The sequence below is a fragment of the Rhinoraja longicauda genome, chromosome 24 (genome assembly GCF_053455715.1).
Source record: "Rhinoraja longicauda isolate Sanriku21f chromosome 24, sRhiLon1.1, whole genome shotgun sequence".
Taxonomy (NCBI): domain Eukaryota; kingdom Metazoa; phylum Chordata; class Chondrichthyes; order Rajiformes; family Arhynchobatidae; genus Rhinoraja; species Rhinoraja longicauda.
The window spans coordinates 25,961,104-25,986,410 of record NC_135976.1 but is presented as its reverse complement, the minus strand read 5'-3'; the positions used below and the strand labels follow the sequence as shown (position 1 = coordinate 25,986,410).

The following is a 25,307-nucleotide window of genomic DNA, read 5'->3' as shown; positions in this document are numbered from 1 at the left end:
AAATTCCTCCCTTCCCTTAACTCTGAAATGCCAAAACCCCTACTCTGTAACCTCTGAATACTCTGACTGCTCATCTTCTGCTCATGGGCCACACTCAATTATCCTGACTGTACAATAGGCCAGGGCCCTGTGCCATGGATTACCCAACTCATCCACGTACCTAATATCCTATCACTTGACCTGAATGCATGCCTTCGCAGTTAGTCCAAGACCAACTTCACAATCAGTCTGCAGATGGGTCTCGACCCAAAACGTCACCCATTTCTTCTCACCAGAGATGCTGCCTGTCCCACTGTGTTACTCCATCATTTTTGTGTCTATCTTCAGTGTAAATCAGCATCTGCAGTTCCCTCCTTCACTATCATCCTGTTGCCTTTAATACTTAATTAGGAACCTGATTTCCCCCACACCTCCACAAGGAACAAATCTCTGGTGTTTGAAAGAAAATGGACACCAGTCACTTCATCATCATTAAACAAAATTACCACTTTTTTTTGCATTACCTTAAACTTGTTTATTCACTTACTACTGTATATCTAAATTGTTACTGAACATAAGGTGTGGTTTAGTTTAGTTTAGTTTAGTTTAGAGATACAGCACGGAAACAGGCCCTTTCACCCCACTGGGTCCACGCCGATCAGCGATTCCCGCACATTAACAATATCCTATACCCACTAGGAACAATTTTTTTTAAACATTTACCAAGCCAATTAACCTACATACCTGCATGTCTTTGGAGTGTGGGAGGAAACCGAAGATCTCGGAGAAAACCCACGCAGATCACGGGGAGAATGTACAAACTCCGTACAGACAGCACCTGTAGTCGGGATCGAACCCGGGTCTCCGGCGCTGCATTCGCTGTCAGGCAGCAACTCTACCGCTGTGCCACCCACTGTGCCGCCCTTTTTTATTTTTTGCAGCATCTGCAAAAACTAGTTTAGTTTTAGTTTAGAGATAGAGCACGGGAACAAGCCCTTCGGTCCACCAGGTCCGCACCGACCAGCGATCCCCACACATTAACACTATGCTACACACACTAGGGACAATTTTTACATTTACCAAGCCAATTAACCTGGGTCTTCGGCACTGCATTCGCTGTAAGGCAGCAACTCTGCTGCTGTGCCACCGTGCTGTGGTTATTGCCATTTGCTCTAGCTAATTCATCTTGTCTGATGATGCGCAATATCTGCAGCTCAGAGTCCAGCAAATTCTTCACCAAATTTCCTCAAGGTGAAGGGATTTGTTATAAAATAGATACGCTGAAGATTTCATTGTTTTTTAAAAGTTTAATGAAGTATTGAATTATGCTTAATTGTGATATTACAATGAAATTCATATTACTTATTTGACCAATTAAATCTCTTTGCCCTGATCAGATTTCTCAAAATTCTCTTGAAGAAGAATTAGGAAATTTAAAGATGGTTATCATTCAACTTACTAAAGAAAAGGAAAGCAAAATTGAAGAATTTGATAAAGTTACATCGAGTAGTGCATTAGAAATTGATGAACTTAGAAATATGGTAAAAAATTTGGAAGAATCTATCAGAACAGAGCAGCAAAGGTAACAAAACATCTTCAAAACTGCTTCATATTTTTCTACTAAATAGATGCGAAAGCTGCAAAATATACAAGAAATGTATGTTGCTGATTGCAAGTAGTAAATTATTTTATAAAAGTTATTATTTACTCTTTGATAGACACTTTATTTAAATTTGTCTACATCAAAAACTAATATCTGAAGTGTGAGGTCATGGATAGGCTTAAAAATAAATTTGCTATAAACTCAAGTGTCTCAGTATTTTTTCAACAGATCAAAGCAGGTCCAAGAAACTTTACAGATTTCTTCTTCAGAGTTGGAAAAAAGGACGACAATACTAGGTGATTATAAAATGTCTGAAATATTTACTTGGGTGGATTGAAAATATTTGTTACCTGTTAAATATTTGGTCTGGTTATTCAGAACAGTTGTTTCCTCTATGCACTGTAATTGTCTTGGTAAGCAGCTAGAATTGTAGTCAATATATGTTCTCTGTTTGATGGGAATTTCTAATTGTTGTAGATCAGCACCCATATCAACTATTAATGACATGTTTAAAGTAACATCCAGTAACTTATCATCAGATGAATATGGTTAGTGTTAAGGTTGTACCTGCCAGCATCATTTCTGATAAGCACATGTAGAAGAAACATAGAAACATAGAAAAATAGGTGCCGTGGTAGGTCATTCGGCCCTTCGAGCCAGCACCACCATTCAATATGATTATGGCTGATCATCTAAAATCAGTACCCTATTCCTGCTCTTTCCCTATATCCCCTGATTCTTTTAGCCCAAAGAGCTAAATCTAACCCCCTCTTGAAAACATCCAGCGAATTGGCCTCCACGGCCTTCTGTGGCAGAAAATTCCACAGATTCACAACTCTCTGGGTGAAAACATTTTTCCTCATCTCAGTCCTAAATGGCCTACCCCTTATTCTTCAACTGTGACCCCTGGTTCTGGACTCCCCCAACATTGGGAACATTTTTCCTGCATTTGTCCAATCCTTTAAGAATTTTATATGTTTCTATAAGATCTTCTCTCGACCTTCTAAATTCCACTGAATACAAGCTCAGTCAGCACATTTATTGCACGCACGCGCCTTGCGGCACATTTTTCGCATGCCCGCCTCTTTCGGCACATTTTTCGCATGCCCGTGCCTTTTGGCACATGCCTTATTATATATCAGTCCCGCCATCCCGGGAATTAACCTGGTGAACCTCTGCTGCACTCCCTCAATAGCAATAATGTCCTTCCTCAAATTCAGAGACCATAATTGCACAAATACTCCAGGTGCGGTCTCCAGGTACAACTGCAGTAGCATCTCCTTGCTCCTAAATTCAAATCCTCTTGCAATGAAGACCAACATGCCATTAGCTTTCTTCTTTGCCTGCTGTACCTGCATGCTTACTTTCGGTGACTGATGTACAAGCACACCCAGGTCTCCTGCACCTATTGTCTATTGTCTATTGTCGTTGCACCTCCCCTTTTCCTAATCGGACACCATTCAGATAATAATCTGCCTTCCTGTTCTAGCCACCAAAGTTCTTGCCTGCAGTCCGTCTGTCTTTTGTGTTTTTTGTTGTTTTTGTCTCAATTGTAGTGTTAATATGATGTAGTGTTGTATGTTATGTTTTGGGGGGGGGGGGGGGGTGGGAGGGAACGGGAACTGTAACTGTAACATTCTCTCTCCAGAACGGAGACGCGACCTTTGTTCTGTGCCGTGTCTCCGTTCCCGTTGCGGCCTACCACCGGCCATGCACCTGGGACCACCTGGGTCTCTGGTTCGCAGAGCCCGCGGTCCGGACTCACCACCTGCGGCGCTGGCTGCCTGCGAATGCTGCGGGAACGGCTGCGACTCGTCTCCGGAGGCTCCGGCGCGGGCCGCGTGGACGTCGGAAGCCCGCAGGCCCCTGGATGGGGGCCGACATCGGGAGCTCCGGCAGCGACAGAGGCAACGTGTCCGCCCGCCCCGAATCGCGGGGCTTGGGTCGGCCCGCCGCGGACCTTTCACCATCCGGCGCGGCCTGAAATAGGCCGCGGGATTTTTTTTCACCGCCCAGCGGGGGCTTCAATATCGGGAGCCCCGACCGCCCCGACATGGCAACTCCAACAGCCTGACCGCGGGACAAGACGGCAGGGAAGAGAAAAAGACATTCTGGCCTTCCATCACAGTGAGGAGGGACTGGAGGAGACTCACTGTGATGGATGTTTCTTTTTGTTTGGTGTTAGTTGTGATTGTATGTGTTATTGCATTTTTATTGATTAATCTTATTGGTCTTATTGTTCAACTGCGGGTAATGTTTCATTTTACTACACATTTATGTGTATGTAACAAATAAACGACTATTGACTATTGACTATTATCCACATTATAGTGCATCTGTCATGCATCTGCCCACTCACCCAACCTATCCACGACATCCTGCAGCCTCATAGCATCCTCCTCGCAGCTTACACTGCCACCCAGTTTTGTGTCATCCGCAAACTTGGAGATGTCACATTTAATTCCCTCGTCTAAATCGCTAATATATATTGTAAATAACTGGGGTCCCAGCATTGAGCCTTGCGGCACCCCATTAGTCACTGCCTGCCATTCTGAAAAGGACGTATCTTTTAAAAAGAGAAGAGAAGGAATTTCCTCAGCTAGAGGGTGGTGAATGTGTAGAATTCATTGCCACAGACGGCTGTAGATGCCAAGTCTTTGTGTATTTTTAAAGCAGAGTTTGATAGGTTCTTGATTAGTAAGGGTGTCAAAGGATACGGAGAGAAGGCAGGAGAATGGGGTTGAGAAGGAAAGATAGACCAGCCTTGATTGAATAGCGGAGTAGATGCAGTGGACCAATTGGTCTAATTCTGCCCCTATGACTTATGGGGTTATGAAGTTTGCTGGATTCCACATATGGTCCATTGATAGAGCTCATGATAGATGTACCAACATCCATCACAAAGCTTCACCCAGACATAAAGTGGGGCCAGGTAAGTTTGGAATGTGCACAAATATGGTCATGGTCAAGTATAAAATCTTGCTTGCTGCGGCAATACAGGCCCATTACCTCAGAAAACACACAAAAACATAAATCATACATAAATTATAAATAAAGTATACAAGACAGTGAAAACAAAAACCAAAAAGATTGCAAAAAAACCAAGATATTAGTGCAAAAACTCAATTAGAAAACAAATCCATGGTGCAAGAAATAGATGCAAGTCCAGGTGGGACATGGTGAGGTGGGCTGGAGAGGGGTTGACAGGGATGAGGGGATAAAACCCCAGGTGGGTTTTATAGTAATCTAAAATAGGAGAATTCGAGGTTCATGCCATTCATACTGTGCATGTGAACCTCTGTTTCACCTGGAAAGACTTCTGAGGTCCCTAGATGGAGGGAGGAGGTATAAGGACAGTTGTTACATTTCTTGCGGTTGCAGGGGAAGGTACCTGGGCAGTGAGTGATGAGTGAGCCAAGGAGTTGCAGAGGAAGCAGTGGGGATGGGAAGACGTGATTGGCGGTGGGATCACGTTGGAGGTGATGGAAATGTCGGAGGATATGTGTTGAATGAGGAGACAGGTGAAAGGTGAGGACCATGGTAACTCTATCTTTGGTCTGTCTGGGGTAAGAGGGAGTGAGAACAGAAATCTGGGATACAGAAGAGACCTGATTGAGGGATCCATCTATGACTTTGAGGGAGGGAGTGGGTTGTGGGGAGCCATTGCTACTAAAGAACGAGGTTCCTAGAATAGTCCTAGTTCTGCCTGGGAGGAGGGAGGAGTGAGAGCATCCTTGATCTGTCTGTTCCCTTTACACATCCATCCCCTACCAGGAAGCTCTCTCCCTTCTTCCCCTCCAAATCTTTCTCCCCCTCCCTTCATAGGCCACATGGGTTTAGTTTAGCGATACAGCGTAAAAACAGGCCCTTCGGCCAATTAACAAGTACACTACACTACTTCCATCTTATACCCTTGGGGACAATTTACAGAAGCCAATTAACCTACAATCCTGCACATCTTTGGAATCTGGGAGGAAACCGGAGCACTTAGAGAAAGCTCATGCAGTCACAGGGAGAACGTATATATGCCATGCAGTCAGCACCCATAGTCAGGATCGAACCTGGGTCTCTAACGCTGTAAGGCAGCAACTTTACCACTGTGCCGACTCGCACCTATTTCTTCCCTCCCCCTCTCCTTCCACCGACATTCCTTCCTCTAGCTTCACAAGTCACAAATGTTCAATCCTTTGTATCATACCAGCAGTATATTTCTATGTCAGGATGGTTTGTAATTTGGAGCCTGTGGAATCAGGTGATTTGTACTTCAGGAACAGGTGATTTTGTCATTCCCAATGCTGCATTTGGGAGTCTTGTATGCAAGTTAATTACTTCGATGAAGGAGCCAAACTGGAAGCAAGAAGTTAGAAAATATCCTGATTGTTAAATTAATTATTTTTAAATAAGTAAAGCTTTTTAGGTTTTGATAGGAAATTGCAATTAAAAATCTGTTGAACTTTTACAGGGGAATTGGAACAGCTTAAAATTGAACATGAATTGAAGATTAATCAGCTCACAGAAGTTTTGGTAATCTTTGAAATAAACTTACAACATTTTTCTATTTGCAAATATACATAGAACAAGTAAAGCTATCAATTTTGTAAGGTGTTTGATTTCCAAGTTTAATCTATATCTAGTGTAATTTTTATGTATTTTGTTTATTTTTATAGGAAAACGACACAAAAATTAAAGAAAAATTAGAGGAAGAACTAGCAAGTGAAAAGTTAGAAAGGATAAAATATTTTGAAGAATTAAAAATGGAAAAGAAAATGCAGAATGATTTACAAGTTAGTTTCTATTTCTATATCTTTACACATAAGAATTTGAAAGGCCAGAACATCTAATAATTTTTTTGTCATAGAATAAAAGACAAGAAAGAATTGATTAGATCTAAATATAAAGAAATTAGATTAACAAAAACAATAAAAAGGTATTAAGTGCTTGCAAATTGCTTGACGATGGCTGTGCATCTGAGAAAGATAGATCATTTTGCAAGTGAGAATAAATTTGAAAAGTGAATTATTTACTGTTCACAACTCTGATATATTTTTTAAACAGCACGAGGTAAATGTGACCATAAGCACATAAAAGTGACTATAATTATTAATTTCCAAACTTTACTGCACTTGCTGTTTTAATGCGAGGCTTTGGCAATTATACTAATTATGACAAATATTCACTTCCTAGAAGAGTAAGAGCAAACCAAATAGCTGCAGGCATACAATTAGGAGACAAATCATGCCTTTTTACCATTGAAGAGCTCAACAAAAGAATATTTCCATCTTTAAGTAAAGTTGCTGTTCCTATTGAATAACAAATCATCTTGGATGTTTGGATGTTAATCTTAAGCAATTGAAAAATGTCAATTGTATTCCATGATTTTATAGCATATGGTTTCTAAATCTTCTGTTTGTTTCTGGAAATACATGAACATAGAAACGGACTATGGACTGATTATTTGATCTGTGCATCTATTCACAAGACTGGAAGAAATTTGAAAATGCTGGAAGACGTATACAGACATTGCAAAAATTTATTCATCGTTGACTCTTTGCAGGATGCACTCAAAATTGTAGTGTGATCTTGTTATTTTGACTTAAAGAATACAGCCTGTACCAATTGCATGGTTATTGCCTCAGCAGGTAATCATGAAGCCCATTCTTTATGAAGCTTGCACCAATGAAAACTAGCTGATGCTGGTTGGAGCTCAGACTTTGCTATTCAGAGGGAAGGTGATTTGTACTTGCAATTGATGGCAGAACCTATTCCACCAGTTTGGGAAGAATGCTGCATGCTATTACAGCCCATGGGTAGAGCAGGCACCATAATATTCAGATATGAATTGGAATGCTTTGATTGATGCAATTGAGAGGTTGAGTAGATCTGGGACTTCTCCAGACACACAAATAATTAGCAGTGAGGGGTCGTAATCAAAATTAATTCTGGAATGAAGCCCAAGAACATGGAATTAGTGCTGCAAACCATTGAAGAACATTGCACATGTGGTGGAAGTGAGTAAATATCTTCTCATCTCTCAATGACTGCACTGGTAGCCAAACAAATTGCTGTGTTCAGTGATTTGCAACAATAACACAAATTGAGATCCAGAGAGAGAGATAGCTAATTGGATACAGAATTGGCTACGGGTAGGAAGCAAAGTGGTGGTGGAAATTTATTTTTTAGACTGAAAGCCTGTTATCAATGGGGGTCTTGGGTTGGTACTGGGCCCATTGCTGTTTATATCAATGATTTCTATGAAATCATAGAAATAGGAAATGTTGTAGAACAGAAGGATTGAGGAGTACATGTACATTGTTCCCTGAAAGTAACATCACAAGTAGATAGGGTGGTGACGAAAGATTTTGGCACACCATGGGCTTCACCAGCTTGCCAACATGTAGGCTCAGATTGCAACCATCATAGCTTGCATTTCAACATTCAAAGGGACTTTGGGAGCCTCCTATTCTAACATTCATCTTTAAACAAATTATCGGGATTGATGACCTAGAAGAAATGCCCCCTTTCAAAAAATGTGTTTGTAATTTTATTACTCTCCTTATTCTCTAACTATTGCAGGTCAGCCAGCAAGCCCAAGATTGTACCCTACTGTGTTCACATGGTGAAGTTCTTTGGCAGGCTATATAGGCTCAGAATTTAGAAACAAAGAACTGCAGATGCTGGTTTATACCAAAGGTAGACACAAAGTGCTGGAGTAACTCAGAAGGTCAAGCAGCATCTCTGGAGAAAAAGGATGGGTAACGTTTCGGGTCCGGATCCTCCTTCAAACTGAAAGTAGGGGGTGGGGAGGAGGTGAAGAGCTGGAGGTGAGAAAAGCTGAGTACCTCTTCTGTCAAATTGTCTTCCACAATTTTGTCTGCAATCACTATGGGAGCACTGTCTAGGAGCATTAAGTAGACTGAGGTTAACAAATGACTGGTACTAAGAACATACAAGGATGATAAGTTTATGAATGAATATCTTTTCATCTTGTTTGGATATTTAAGAGTAATATTGATTGCTTAACTGGTAGGATCATATTAATGAACTGCAGTCAAGTTGATGGTGATATGATCAGAAACAGGGAATACGATGAGAACTGGAGTGTCATTATAGGCAGGCATTTATTAAACATCCATAATTGCTCTTGAGAATGTTGTATGGAACCACCTTCTTGACTTGTTGCAGCATGTGGTGAAGGTGATCCCACAGTGGTCTTAGGTTGAAGATGACACAGTGACAGTGGAAGGCTGCAGATGCATTTCCAGATCAGGCTGGCATATGCATTAAAGGTGGAATTACAGGTAGCACTGCTTTCTTTGGAAATCATGCTTGACCTTTTAGGTGTTTTCCAGATCTTGGCGAGGTTCTCCATCACATTTTTCAGATGACATGCATTACAGGCACGATGCACAGTTGAAATAATCAATTAAAAAAATTGTCCGACTACAACTTTGTATAAATGATAGATTATTCCTACAATGTGAAGTGATTCATGTCAGGAGTTTCCTTTCCCCAGCATGATTTGCTCCTAAATACTTATCAATGCAACTTCTGAAGGCTTGGAAATATGACAAAGATTTTGTGGTGAAGTAAAACATTTGCTCAGTATTTTTCCATTTCCAGTAGCATTGAAAATTACAGTAGTAGATGAAAATTCATTATTCAAAAGTAATTACGGGCATGAAAGCATAATTAGAGTGATCCATACCTTAATGCATGCCTTGGATGAATAGCTCAACTGCTTAATGCTTTAGTAAAGCCCCCTGTCAGTTGAAGCACAGACTTTGAACTTTGGAAGATGCTTGAGCAGTCTGCCGTCTGTTTTGAGGCTGCCAATGAAATGTCCCATTTTCATAACGTTGTCCTTTTAAACATAACTAGTAAGAATACAGTGCAAAGTGCTCATATCTCTACAATTTTCCAAAATTATTATTATTCCGAGATTTCTACTGCGATTTATGTAAGTCCAGGTGGTAATATTCAGCATCAGTGACATCATTTTTTGCATATCTGATACCAGGTAAAAGTCAGATACATTAATGAGGATTATGCTCTCCTTTCGTCGTAATAATGATTATTGGGAGAAATGTGTGAAATAGGAGGGTGAATACAGAGGCTAGTGGGGTAGAAGGGGTGGATCAAAGGAATGTTGGCCTTGATAGATCCAGGAGGCGAGAAGGTGAAAGCAGAGATGGGAAATAGAGGAAATACAGTCAATGGCTCTTTCCATAATGATGGTTAGGAAGTCACCATTTGGGAAGGAGGAAGAAGTTCAGAAGCACTGATGTGGAAAGTCTCATCAGCAGTGCAAATATATCAGAGAAGGAAGAACTGGGAGAATGGAATTAAGTCCTTACAGGAGACAAGTGGTAGGAAGTATAGTCAGGATAATTATAGGAATCTTTAGGGTTGTAATAGATGTTTGCTACATGCATTTCTCTTGAGAAAGTAATGGAGAGAATTAATAAAGGAAAGAAAGGTTCAGAGATAGACCATGTAAAGGTGATAAAAGGGTGGATATTGTAACAGTAAGTACTAAAAGCAGAAAAGTAACTTTTAAATACAGTCAATGGCTCTTTCCATAATGATGGTTAGGAAGTCACCATTTGGGAAGGAGGAAGAAGTTCAGAAGCACTGATGTGGAAAGTCTCATCAGCAGTGCAAATTTATCAGAGAAGGAAGAACTGGGAGAATGGAATTAAGTCCTTACAGGAGACAAGTGGTAGGAAGTATAGTCAGGATAATTATAGGAATCTTTAGGGTTGTAATAGATGTTTGCTACATGCATTTCTCTTTAGAAAGTAATGGAGAGAATTAATAAAGGAAAGAAAGGTTCAGAGATAGACCATGTAAAGGTGAGAAAAGGGTGGATATTGTAACAGTAAGTACTAAAAGCAGAAAAGTAACTTTTAAATTTGTTGTACTAAACAGATTCAACCTTAGCTTTTGTTTTCTAACACCTTTGAGAATCCTATTTGTGCCCCAAACTTTCAGCAGGATAGGCGGGAAAAGTAAGATGTTGTTTATATTCTTTTTTCCTAAAAGGAACATATTTTAAGAATATATATTGTTTTTACAGGACAGAATGGATATACTGGTTCACAAAACAGAAGATTTACAGAATTGTGTAGATGAATTGATGAAAGAAAATGCAAACCTTAAAGAAATAACAGAAAACAAAGAGGTGTGCATAAATAAGTACCTCTGAAATCTATATATTACTAAAACTTTCAAATTCGCAACATCTCTCATTATCCAATGTTTGCAAACCTTGCTATCCCTGTCTGCCTTCCTGACAGGACATGCTAGTCCTAAATTCTGAATTTGTAGACTAATTAAATAATAGCCACTCCCAATCTACTCTCCTCAGTTCCTGGCTTTACACGTTCACATTTACACTCTCCCCCACAGCCCTGTCTTATCCTTAACCATAACTATCTGCAATCTTAAAGTTATGATCACCATTCCTAAAATGCTCTGAATATCATTGAAACATCTGACCAGGCTCATTTTAAACATCAGATCTCATATGGCCCCTTCGTGGTTGAATTATCCACATACAGTATCAAGAAATCCTCCTCTAAGCACCTCACATATTCTGCCCCATCTCTGCCTCTGGCACTAAGGGTGTTCCAATCAATATCGGAAAATTAAAGTCACCCACCACAACCATCCTTTTGCTTTTATATGTTTACATAATCTGCTTAAATATGTAGTACTCAACTCATACGCATATGTGTTAGAATTTGCAGTAAATTTTCAGAACTCAGAAAATTTAGAACAGAACAGAAATAAAATGTTGTAACTCCAATGGGGAAATGTTAAAAGGGACATATAAAAAAGCAGAAGTTCAAGGCAGCTAATATTAAATTAGCATTTGTGACGGACCAAAAGAGGATTTAATTGGCTACTGGTTTCATCTTGCACTATTATTAGACAGCTGGGGGAGTGGGTTGTTGATTGTTGGGGTAAGGGAGGGAACGTGAGTGGTGGGCTGGTTGTTAATGATTATTTGACGAGACAATGATTGTGCAAACTGTATTTTTATTTTACATTGATTACATGCAGTTCAAATAACTACAAATGAAAAACTAAAGAAACATAATTCTTCTGAACTTCATCTCAATTTCGAAAGAGCCTGTCCCACTTAGGCGATTTTTTAGGCTGCTGCCGGCGACTGTCAAAGTCGTAGCAGATTGACAACAGTTTCTTTTACCCTACGACAATGACCACGACAATGCCGAGTCAGGTCGAGATTACACCGTCTTCGGAAGTATTGCGAAATTCCCACGCTTTATCAATGCTTCTCCGGTGTCCTAATTTTCGCTGAAATCACTGACAAGTCGGTAATTACTTGAGAGTTTTGAAGCACACCATCTTGCCCGGGTTACTTGAAAGCCAAGCTTCACGGTAACAAGGCATAAACTGGATTGACTTCCAGTTTACTAATAGCAGTATTAAGACATTTAATTTTAAAAGTTGTTGAATGGATTTTTGTGCGGAGTGTGGGCATTCTTTGAAAATGTACGGGAGATACATATCTGGTTTCTGGGTTGCATATCTAGGTTGGGAGCCTACTTTAAATGTAATCGCTGATGGCCATAAACATTGCGAAAATTCCCACGCTTACCTGATTGTTGCCTCCAATCTACCTGTCAAATGTCCTGACGGTAAATAAATTGGTTAAACACAAGTATTTTATGGTATCTTCAAATGACTTTACTTAATTTAATATTACGTGCTTCTAAATGCATCTAAGAGAACCTAGCAAACCTGGGGACAGCATGTGACAGCGCCCGCAATAGGCAACGATACCTGGCGACAAGCCAGCTGTCGCCGAGAAATTTCATACCGGTTGATTTCTCAGCGACGCGCCAAGATCCACTACGATTCTTTGAAGACTCCTCACGATTATGGCCGCGACACCCCAGCGAACTGTCGGCGACCGCCTAGTCGCCGGCAGTCGCCTTAAAATCACCTAAGTGGGACAGGCCCTTAATTTTCTTTCGATCTCGTGTCTGCCAATTTTTTATAACTATTTCTCTTTCCTGACCTGCTGAGCACTTCCAGCAATTTCTGTTTGTTTTTTTTAAATTTTAAACAACTACCAGTTTCATTCAATTCCCATCTTTGCTCATAAAGTTAAAGTTGAGTTAAAATTTAATTCTGATTGAATTACAAGAAAACTGAGGCTTATCCACTTATGATCTTACCCACTCGCTTCCTGGCCCTTGCAGTGTACAGTTCATCTGTTACAGATTAAAATCCCATCACATGCTCAAACAACCAATGTATTTATACACACATCTGAATATCAAATGTAACACTCAGTATTATCAAATGTACATGTTTGCATCTTTGTTACATACCTATTCAATTCAACTGTCTTAAGATAATTGAGCTCCAGGTAGTTGCAATGGCAACAGGACGCCAGCTGTGTCACTTCCTGTCTGTAGACAGATTCCTCCCCATCCTGGATCAGTCCAATCAGGGTTGTGTCGTCCGCAAACTTGAGAAGCTTGACAGAGGTGTATTTATAAGTATTTATAAAATTCCTTATCTGAAAAACATATAATTCAACAAGTTGATCCTTAATATAGACCTGAAGGAAAGATCTTCTCAATGTGTTACTAGATCTGGACCCTGTGGAACAAAAATATTTTAGTAATGAATACAGCATTCACAATTACTAAAGTTTGAAAAAAAAAGTTTATTCCATTTATTTTAATAGAATATACATTCTGAACTTCAAAGAGAGATAGCTAATGCACTGGCAAAAGAAAAGGATTGTTTTGAAAAAATAAACATCTTGAAGACTGAACTTGAAGAGGAAAAGTAAGTAAAACAAGAATTCTGGAAGTCACAAGAAACTTCAAATTTTGTAATCTGGAACAATAAGCAAACTGCTGCAGGAACTCAGCAGGATCAGGCAGCATCTGCAGAGCAGAGGGATAGTTGACAAGTTGATGCAGGATCTCCACCTGAAACTTAGACTATCCCCCTGCTTCCACAGATGCTGCCTCATCCCAAAACTTTGGAAGTACTTAGCAGATCAGGCTGCTTGCAAATAGTTCATGTTTTGGGCCAACAACATCAATGTTAATAATTGTAAAGTATGTTGTAGGTTGCATATAAAGTAGGTAGAGAAGAAAGAACAAAATAATTGTTGACATGTTCATTTAATATTTGCTAGGTATAGACAACATTTTAAATGAGAAACAGTGATGCAAAGCAAAACAGGTGTTAAGGGGACAAGCTAGGAAACAAAAAGGAAATACTGAAGTAAGAAATATGCAAAAAGGTAGTAGTGATAATTGTGAAATAACTAATCTTGAAGATTCCAATTTGGAGTTAGAGTGAGAGAATTAGGAGCAGTCGATATTGGGTAAGTCTACATCTGACATGTGGGAGTCGTTTAAGGACCAATTGATCGAGGTCAGAACCAGCTTGTTCCAGTAAGAAGGAGTGATAAGGATGGCAAGGTAAGGGAATCTTGGATGACACAAAAATATTGTAAATTTGTGCAAAAAGAAAAATGGCTTGAAAATGAAATCAGACAAGTTCTTTGAGGAATATAAAGCAACTAGGAAAGAACTCCAACAGCAAATTAGATGGGCCTAAAGGGTCTATGAAATGACACTGGCAAGTCAAATTAAAGAATCTCCCAAGGCTTTTTGTACCTACAGAACACAAAGGGTAAATGAGAAGTTAGGACACTCAAGGATAAAGGAGGGAATTTGTGCTTGGAATCAGAGGATATACAGGTAGGTGAGGTACTAAATAAATACTTTGCACGGAGAAAAACATGGAGGCGAGTGAAATCAGTGTGGAGAATACTAATATGCATGGGCAGTTTGAGATTTAGAAGGCGGTGGAGTTGGGCTCTTGAAGAGCATTATGGTGGGAATAAATCCCCAGGGCCTAATGGGATCTATCCTAGGCAATTGAGAGAGGCAAGAGAGTAGGTTGCTGGAGCTTGATGAAGACATTTATACTTTTCCAAATGCATTAGCCTTGACTGCCCTTCATAATATAAACTCCAAATTTCCATGATGGCCAGAAAACCTGCAATAATTCAAGATGGTTTACAACCGCCTTCAATTAAGCAATATGTGATGGGCAACGAAATAGTTCCTTAAGAAACTAAGGATGTATCCCATCTGGTGAATATGTAATTTATAGGGTCATAGAGCACAGAAACAGGTTATTTGACCATCCTTGTCCACACTGACCAAGATGCCCATTTAAGCTAGTCCAATTTTCCTTCATTTGACCCATATCCCTCTAAATCTTTCTTATTTATGTACCTATCCAAATAGATTTTTTTTTAAATATCTTTTAAATATGTTATCGTACATGCCTCAACCACTTCCTCCAGAGAGAGGAAGTAGCTTATCTTGTTTGAATGCAGCTAGTCTTTCTATTACCTTCTAGATATGTATTTGATAGATGGCATGTACACAGTGGGCCATAGGGACTATTTTTGCGTTATGCGACTCTATGTCTTTACATGGGCTGCTTTGTCCTGAATAGCGTCAAGCCTCTTGAATCTTGTTGAACCTGCACTCATTGAGGCGTGAAGGGTAATTCATCATGTTTCTGATTTATGCTTTGTAAATGATAGAAAAACCCATTGATGGTAGGTGGTGAATCATTCATCACAATAAACACAGCTTATAAACCACTCTTGTTTCAGTTTAGTTTAATGTCACGTGAACTGAGGTACAGTGAAAAGCTTTTGTTGCATGCTGAAGAGTCAGCAGAAAGACAATACATGATTACAATCATTTACATGATTTGCATGATACATGATTACAACAATGTACAGTGTATAGATACATGATAGGCACAATACTTATGTTGGTAGTCCATTTCAGTTTCTGGTCATTGGTGATCTCAGGATTGTGCAATGGTAATGCCATTGAATGCCCAGAGCAAGTAGCCCTGCTTCCGTTGATGATAATCAAAATTTGGCACTTATGTTGCACATATGTTACCTCAGTCCTCTCTATTGTTGTTGATCATTTTAATTCTTGCTTGGTGATGAGTTCTACTGAGGATTCCAAGTCATCATCTACGTAAATTTGCAGTTCAGAAACATTTTTCTTTTTTTGCAGAGAAAAGCATGATAAATTCTATTCGGATTACAACATTCTGTTAACAGTGAAAGAAACTATTTCACAAAACCTAAGTAATGGCAATGCAAAAATTAAAGATCTCCAAAAGAAACTTGATGTAAGTAACATTATAGGGCAAATTATCTTTAACGAGCTTGAAAAATAATGGATAAAAATAATGAGCTTCATTTACAGTGATACCTCACTTAGCACCCAGGATGTGTTCCCAGGAACGAAAATGCTAATGGAATCAATGCCAACAGAGGTCATCATAATGTTGGAGTGAGAGGGAGAGAGGGCGATGAATTACTAACAAGATTGATGTGACAACAATATGGCTTGAACTACTGCTCTCTTTATTGCTGTGAGCTGCTGTGCTAGGAAATTGGGTGCTGGAAATTTGGAACACCTACCTGCTCACTCTGGTGCTCTCAAGTAATGAATCATCTATAGTTCAATATGGAGTTCAGCCTGCAAGGGCTGACTAACTGGAGTCTGATCTTATAATTTGGGTCTGTATTTCTGGGAGTTTGAAAGAATGATGGATGAAAAACTAAGAAGGTTGACAGGATTGATGTTGAGATGGTCGAGTTACAAACAAGGGGGCATAGCTGCAAAATAAAGAGGCAGTCATTTAAAACTGGTCTGATGAAGGGTCTCGACCTGAAATGTCCTATTCCTTTTCTCCTGCGATGCTGCATAATGAGTGAGTTAAGCCAGCATTTATCTATCTTCCTTTTAAAACTCCTTTTTTTTCTCTCAGAATAAGTTTTGAATAAGGATAAGCCTGGACTTTGGGGGAAGGTACTAAATTGGGGTATGAAAGAGGTGGGTGGGAACTGGAGGCAAAAAAAAGTCCAGAACAAACAGCTGACGTCAGCAGTCCATAATGGCTCATTGTTGGCTGGGGAAGATGTACTAATGAGAGGGATACATGCTTGCAAACAGTGGAACTGTTAGGGCGACTAGAGGGAGTGGAGGGGAAGGGAGGGAATCCAGGAGTTATTTGAAATTACAGGAATCAATATTCGCTGGGTTGTAAGCTGCCCAAGCGAAATATGAGGTGCTGTTCCTCCAATTTGAGTATAGCCTTACTCGGACAGTGGAAGAGGCTCAGGACAGAAAGGTCAGTATGGGAAAGACGGTTAAAATATTTGGCAACCAGGAAATCGCTTTGGGAAAGGCGGACTGAGTGTACGTGTTCAGCGAAACAATCACCAGGTCTACCCTTGGACTAGATACATTTGCTGGATATATTTAATCAAGAAGTATAACATTTCCTGAATTCACTTGCAATACACACGACCACCATCTGAAGCCTTGTGTTATCATAATTTGCACTTACAGTTACAATTTCCAGAAGCCTCCGGCTACATTCACTTTCTGTATCATTTCATTTGGCTTTATTTACTTATGAGCTTATCAAATGCCCTTTTTCCTTGTTCCTGTTTCCTGTACTTCTAACTTATCTTGCTACCTATTTCTATATGTTAGATCCTTTATATTTATGTAAATGCTTGCCGCTTTACATTGGTTGATATATGCATGATTACTGAAAGCTGCATTCATGTTACTTTGTATGTTGCATATGTTCTGCATATTTTATTTTTTGGCATTAGAACTTAGAATTTAAAGAAGAATCAACAAAGAAAGAGATAGAAGAACTTCAGGAACAAAACCATCAACAAAAGTAAGATCCATTTGGAATAATTAAGAGTTTAACTTAAAAAAAATTATATTTAATTAAATATTGTTAAGTGCTCAAGGGTTTATGTCACATCCTTGAAATTCAAAAGGTTAAAGCTGCTTTCCTGGTGAAAATCATTCATCCAAGCTTGCAAAATAAGAGGCAGGTAAAATTTCTATTGTAAGAGATTCTGAAGTAGAAATTCTACTTTTGTAACCTAATATGTAGGGAAGAACTGAAAGCACTAGAGAACACATTGAAACAACAGGATCAATTAACTGTGAGAAAACTTGGAGAAAAGGAAGAAAATGTAAGCATCATTCTTTTTAACCTCTTGTTACAGTATATCGTTCGAGCTCTTGCAGCCTTTTAGCATTTATTTTCAAGACATGAACATTTGGATGAGGTAAAAATCAGTGCCAGTATTTATGGAATTGTTATTCATAAATACAACAACACAATTATTAGGGTATTCATATTGAGTTCGTATGCAACATTAGTAAATGATCATTGCAAGACATTCGACCAACCATTTTAATCATAGGCCAGTTGCTGTGAGATTCAGATGTTGAAAAGTGCAGTCAAGCCTTGAGAAGACAAGTAGTTTCACTGAATGGGCCTAGGATGGGCTGATTCAAAGTTCATTTGAGTTCTGATAGATATTGGGCATTGGTTCAGAATCTGGAGGATGAATGTCAAAATTATGGGGTCTGTAAATTGCATGAGGACTAAGATTGGAGCTTGATCAGAGGTGAAACAGTTGGTAAGAATGAGTTTGTGCCAAGGGCCGCTACCTTGGGGATTTGGGTGTCATTCATTGCAGTGGGGATGGCAGTGGGGCCCAAGTAGAGCCAATAATCACCAGAAATACAAGAGCTGTAAGGTATGAGGGAGAATGTCTAAAGGAGATTTAGGAGGCTAGTTTCTTACACAGAGAATTGTAGGTGCCCGGAACGTGCTGCCAAATGAAGTGGTAGAATCAGGTGCATATCAACATTTAAGAGGCAATTGGACAGACATTTGAACAGATAGGGAATTGTGGGGTATAAACCATGTACAGGGAGTTGGGTTTAGATTGGATTGGCTTCATAATCTTGTGCATTACCTTGTGCTGTACTATTCTGTGTTCTGTTCTGTGTTCCATAAGGAAGTATATATAGTTCCATGAGGAAGTTCAGTGAACCATGAACATCAAAACTGCAGTTGTAAATGTAAGGATAGATCTCAAAGACATGATTGCCACCATTCTAGAGGGGGCAGGAAAGAACCAATACTCAGTAAATCAAAGGAAAATGCTAGAAACATCTGTGGAATGAGAAACAGTTAACAATTTAGGTTGAAGACATTTCTGTTTGATGAGGTTTCAAGGTTCTTCACTTTTATCTCTCATTTAAAGGCAAGTTCTAAACCTGTCAGATCTATGGGATAGATTAAAAACACATCTAAATGTTTTCATAGTTAATTTTGATGGAGCCACACCTAAAGAAGGTGCAGCCCCTTCAACACCAATATCATCATCAACAGTTGATTCTCTCAGATGGGGATGGGTGTACATAAGTGGCCAAACATAACGCATACAATTTACAGCCAAGAGCAACTTCCATGGAGGAGTAATGAATAATAGTCTCTTTGCCTGGGAGAGCAGTATATCAAATTTACAATTACTTCAGCAATCACGTAGGAGAGCCCATAGCTTTATAACAGAGTATGCTGTCCTCTTCTGCAGGGCATAGTCACAGTATACACATAATCATAAGAACATCAGAATACAAGCCACTGGTATTTATTAAGAGAAAATTAAAGGGATCGATCAATCCTTAACTGTCACTAATCACAGAAGAGGTATTTTGTTTATTTAATAAACCCAGGGTGCTGCCTTTTAATACCATCTCTTCATTGTTCTACACTGTTACGAATGTCAGAATATCAGTTGCTGGTATGTATAAGATACTAAAGTATGTGGCTTTCATTCCTGGATCCATTAGAGAGATACGAGACATCCAGTCCAAAATGTTCATGAACAGCAATCAATAGGTCTTATTCTATTTGTGTTTATAATTTGCATTTGTAACAAGGTGTTTGAGTTAGTTGAAAAGATTTAACATTGTTCAAAATATATGAGATTTCTAACATAACTTAGACTGGTGAAATAAAACGGCTTGTCAGAAAAAATCTTCACTTTGATTGAAAATGGTGGCATCAATATATTGCAAATATTTTTCCACAGTCCAAAACTTTTCAAAATGAAGTTAAGAAAAAGGAAAAAATCCTAAAGACAATGGAGAATAAGGTAACATTTAAAAAAATGTTTTTTTAAATCTTAGATAGTTTGTAGTTAAGGAAAACCATTAAATAATCAAGTAGACAGAACTATAGTTGTGAAAGTTTTAACCTTCTTCTAAATCCTAAAATCCTAACTAAATCTTGGAAACTCATACAAAATCTTTTGACTGGCAACAGAACTTGCTGAAATTGATAATCACAATTTGGCCTTTCCCATGATTTTTCCATCGAGTACCAATGAAGCTCATTTAATTATTTCTAAAATACAGTAGGTGGCGCTGATACACTGAATTTCCTGATTTTTTACTTGAAATGAGACAGAGAGTAACGAGATTTAAAATTGATGACATGAGTTTGACTAGAAAGGCTGAACGAAGGAGAAAAGAGAAATTCCAAGTATGTGGTGTTTCCTTTGGAAAAGCCAATAAATTCACAGACATAAGGAACTACAGATGCTGGAATCTTAAGTAAAATATAAAGTACAAAATTCAATGTGAGTCAACCATGACGAGGGCAATTGGTGAATGTAATACTGAATATTAGAACATAGGCAGAAAATCATCAGAATTTTATGATTAGGTAAAGAATGGTCAGGTGGTCAGGAGTGCATTGGAATAGTCAAGTATAAGAATACTAAAGCATCGATGAAAGTTATAGCTGCAGATAAGTTGAGGCAGAATTGTCGGATTTGGCTTTAAGTCAAGGTCTGAAGAAGGGTCTCGACTCAATGTCATCCCTTCCTTCTCTCCAGAGATGCTGCCTGTCTCGCTGAGTTACACCAACATTTTGTGTCTATCTAACGTTTGAAAGTCTACTGATCAAGTAGAGAATTCATAGGAAATCTATTTTCTCAATCCCATTCAAGAACAGTTACCACTTCAAGCATTTTAGGTTGAATGATCTTCAATGCTACAATTTGTACTGATATGGAATAGAGTACAACGGGTCTCTTAGCTATACATAATGGGTAGTTCAACAAGGATGGCATCCTAGACAAGTTCATAATTTTTAAATACTGCCAACACAAACAATAAACACAATTTGGACGTTCTGAGTATAAAATTAATCTTGAGCCATGGTGCAAAAGGACTATAGCAACCTGAATGCCCTTTTTACATCCTTATCTTTTCCTTTCAATTTAAGATTTTTTTTAATCCCCATGGAGTCAAGTCGAAGTGAGATCTTAAGGTAAAGCAGAAACAGAGGGCTGGAAATAAATGTTCCAGAGTAATCTCTGTAACATCATGTATTCTGCCATTTTTATGTTCCAATTGACCTTCACTCCATTCCCCAACACTGCCAGTGGTGGCATAAAACTCCTTTAAGTCAATTGACTTAGGTTGCTTCCATTGTAAATGTGTCACACCTTCTATCCACTTTAATATAACTTTTAAAAAAAGAAGGAGAATTAAGAGACGAAGATAAGAGTTTAGAGAATGGAAGAAAGTGAAAAAGATCTGAGAAGGATTAAAGAACATAAGGGATGTTAGAGATAATTAAGAGGGAGACTGTGCGGGATGGAGATAAACATACCAAAAGTACAAGCAAATATTTTCTCACTCTTTAGTAAGTTTCACTGGCATAGTTTTTATGAGGGAGCAGTGTTTTATATTGATAAACTTTAAAGTAGTCTAAAATTCAATTTGTTACATCTTACTTGTAATTTGTTCCATGTATAATGGTTTAATTGATGGCTCTTGTTCATGCAGCTGAACTCTTTGAAAAAGCAAATGGAAAGTAAGAATATCTCTGCTGAAGAATTCAATCAAGAGGTATAGAAATCCAAATATATAAAATATACTTGCACACAAGTTATCATTTCGTGCTGAGATTTTGTCCAGGTCTTGAAGCATACAGCTACACAAATGTGCAAATGGAATTAAAAGTAATGAAATTGTCAGCAAACCTCCCCACTTCTATCCTTATGAAGGGATATCATTTAAGGGTGGCACGGTGACATTGAGGTAGAGTTGCTGCTATACAGTGCTTACAGTGCCAGGTTCGATTCTGACGACGGGTGCTATCTGGACGGAGTTTGTACATTCTCCTCGTGACTGCATGGGTTTTCTCCGAGAACTTCGGTTTCCTCCCACACTCCAAAGACGTACAGGTTTGTAGGTTAATTGGCTTGGTATAAATGTAAAATTGTCCCGTGTGTGTGTAGGATAGTGTTGATGTGCTGGGATCACTAGTTGGTGCGAACTCGGAGGGCCGAAGGGCCTGTTTCCGCACTGTATCTTTAAACTAAACTTATGTAAACAAAATTAGTACAGCAGCAAAGGTGATTGGGCCTTTAATCCTGACCTGGAATTATTACCCAATTGCTTTGGTATCACTACTCCTGTCCTTTTCAAGATAGCAGCTGATCATCCAGGGAAATGAGGCATCCTCGCCTTTGCAGTGGGCTATTTCATATAAATGAACAAGAAAATTGTTGGCTGACTGCTCTAATATTTCTTTATATGACTCAGTGTCACCTTCTTCACATGGAAAGCGTTAGAATGCTGAAAGTATGTATAATATGTACACAAGTCACATTGGTGTTAATCAAGTAACCTGAGCTGAAGATCTAAATTTGGTTAGCATGTACCTGTAAGTTCAAAAGCTTTCTAAACATCATATCAGGCTTTAAAACAGTCCCACTAAAAATATTTTTACTTCTCCCTGGAAAATAGGCCAACTGATATAGTTCATGGGCAAATGGAAATTGCTCTCTGCAAACCTTTACTTTGCTACAAGAGTGCAAATCTATCAAGAACCTTTGGTTCACCATATTAGATGTTTTATTATGCTGCTTATTCATATGTATGATTTTATTCATTCATCTCAATAGAATAAGAGCTTGAAAAAAAAGTTTATTGAGGAAACACGGCAGTCCAACATTTATAAAACTGAGGTATGTATAAATCAAAAGTCTACAACAAATATCTGTAACTATCCTTTGGTCCTGTAAAACTTATTATTGGTTCCCTTAATGTATGATAAGGTACTTCTCATAATTATTTAGAGTAAACACAGCGTAACATTTTCTCCACTCGGTATTCCCCCACCACACCCATCCTCCTCAATCTTCAGGTATTCAATTTCTTTTAAGATGTGGCTTTTAAATCTGCTCCCACTGACCTGGAAGATAGGAGATTCGAGATCATGAGGATTTGATGTACAGAAAATTCTCCTTGTCACGCCATGGTTCTTTTTATTATCATCTAAAAACTGTGGCTGCTAGTTTATTTTGTCAATGGAAACTAATCCTCTCTATCAAAACTCCCTTAATATTGAATACCTCTAAGAAATCTTCCAGGAAAAAGTGAAATTAACTTGAACAAGAATGCCAAGCTAAGATTCCTCCTCACAGTTAACATTGTTCCTCTAGTCAAAAGTATTACCACTGGTTATCCTGGGGAAATCATTGAACAATTGGAGATATTTATTCACAAAATGCTGGAGTAACTCAGCAGCTCAGGCAGCATCTCAGGAGAGAAGGAATGGGCGACGTTTCGGGTCGAGACCCTTCTTCAGACTGATGTCAGAGGGACGGGACGAAGGAAGGATATAGGTGGAGAAAGGAAGGCAGTGGGAGATCTGGGAAGGGGGCGGGGAAGAGACGGACAGAGGAACTATCTAAAGTTGGAGAAGTCAATGTTCATACCACTGGGCTGCAAGCTGCCCAGGCGAAATATGAGGTGCTGTTCCTCCAATTTCCGGTGGGACTCACTATGGCACTGGAGGAGGCCCATGACAGAAAGGTCAGACTGGGAATGGGAGGGGGAGTTGAAGTGCTCAGCCACCGGGAGATCAGATTGGTTAATGCGGACCGAGCACAGGTGTTGAGCGAAGCGATCGCCGAGCCTGCATTTGGTTTCGCCGATGTAAATAAGTTGACATCTGGAGCAGCGGATGCAATAGATGAGGTTGGAGGAGGTGCAGGTGAACCTCCTTGGTCAAGGACCCAAACAGTCTTTCCAGGTGAGACAGAGGGTCACCTGCACCTCCTCCAACCTCATCTATTGCATCCGCTGCTCCAGATGTCAACTTATTTACATCGGCCTCCTTGGTCAAGGACCCAAACAGTCTTTCCAGTTGAGACAGAGGTTCACCTGCACCTCCTCCAACCTCATCTATTGCATCCGCTGCTCCAGATGTCAACTTATTTACTTCGGCGAAACCAAACGCAGGCTCGGCGATCGCTTCGCTCAACACCTGCGCTCAGTCCGCATTAGCCAATCTGATCTCCCGGTGGCTGAGCACTTCAACCCCCCCTCCCATTCCCAGTCTGACCTTTCTAAGAAATAGGGAGCTCAGTTGAATTTAAGGTAATTAGGTAACCCATAACACATTTGTAGTCTTCATCCTTCACCTGCTGTTAAAAAGAATAAAAGGCACTTTTCATAGTTATTTAGAGTAAACATTGCAGGCTAACAGCTGCCTGGCAGAAGTCTGAGCACTGTCCATTAACATTATGGTAGCTGTTTACTAAGGGGTCTTCCTTAGAATTACCACCCAAAGATTATCAGACAATTTCTATGCCATTCGTACAGAACATGCAGGAAGTAATGGATTTTTTCCTGCAGGATATGAGTATTACTGGCAATGTTAGCATTTATTAGCCATATATGGTGCCGTCAGCACCATCATTATAACCAAACTCATCTCCAAAGTCCTGGACCTAGAGGTCAGCTACCCTCTGTAAATGGATATTCGCCTTCCTGACCTACAGACCACAATCAGTGAGGATAATCGACAAAACATACTCCATGATAATACTTAATGCCGGGGTGCTCCCTATACTCTTACTGTACTCCCTATACTCTTGCGACTGTGCAACTAAATTCTGCTCTAACTCCATTTACATGTTTGCAGATGACACCGCCGTTTTAGGCCAGATCTCAAACAATGATGAGATGGAGTGCAGAAAGGAGATAGAGAGCTCAGTAACATGGTGTCAATTTTGTATATATTAGTCCTATCCCCTCTTAACTGCTCTCTTCTCTCCTCATAACTCATATGCTCAACCCAGGCCACAATATGGTGAATGTCCTCTGCCCCCTTTTTGACATTATCACATCCTTCCCTTAACAGAGTGGTCAGAACTACATGGAGTACTCTAGCTAAGAACTGACTTAGGTTTTATAAAGTTGAAGCATAACCTCCGGTATTAAATCCCCCAACTAATGAAAGCTGGTAACCCATATGCCTTCCAAACTACTTTATTTATCTGTGTAGCCACCTTCAAGGATCTATGGACTTGTATTCCAAGAACCCCCTGCTCCTCAATACTCACTAAGTCCTACTGTTAATGCTGTATGTTCTAGCCTCAGTACTCCCAAAATGCATTACTTCATGTCAGGAATGAACCCCATCTGCCATTTTTCAACCAATTTCCCCAACTCATTGATATCTCCCACAAACCTAAGACTATCTTCCACCAGATCAATCTTTGTATCATCAGCAGACTTACTGATTGTGTCTTCCATATCCATATCCAAGCCATTCATATCTATTCTAAACAACAAGTTTCCCAGCATTGATCCTCGTGAGGCACATCAGTCATAGGCATCCCATCACGGAAACAACCCCCTACCGTAACACTCTGCCTCCTATTGCCAAGTAAATTTTGGATCTTTGTTGCTAATTTGCCCTG

The 25,307-nt window shown here is 39.4% G+C and overlaps 1 protein-coding gene across 1 annotated transcript in view; it reads left to right on the top strand.

Moving 5' to 3' along the window:
* Nucleotides 1–25,307, top strand: part of sycp1 (synaptonemal complex protein 1) — a 74,417-nt gene that overhangs the window by 20,643 nt on the left and 28,467 nt on the right. Inside the window, exons 5-16 of the mRNA XM_078420325.1 lie at nt 1,377–1,561; nt 1,811–1,878; nt 6,045–6,106; nt 6,250–6,366; nt 10,659–10,763; nt 13,311–13,414; nt 15,697–15,814; nt 17,316–17,386; nt 17,612–17,693; nt 19,611–19,673; nt 21,376–21,438; nt 22,500–22,562. Coding sequence (XP_078276451.1) covers nt 1,377–1,561; nt 1,811–1,878; nt 6,045–6,106; nt 6,250–6,366; nt 10,659–10,763; nt 13,311–13,414; nt 15,697–15,814; nt 17,316–17,386; nt 17,612–17,693; nt 19,611–19,673; nt 21,376–21,438; nt 22,500–22,562 — 1,101 coding nt within the window. The remainder of the gene's footprint in view (nt 1–1,376; nt 1,562–1,810; nt 1,879–6,044; nt 6,107–6,249; nt 6,367–10,658; nt 10,764–13,310; nt 13,415–15,696; nt 15,815–17,315; nt 17,387–17,611; nt 17,694–19,610; nt 19,674–21,375; nt 21,439–22,499; nt 22,563–25,307) is intronic.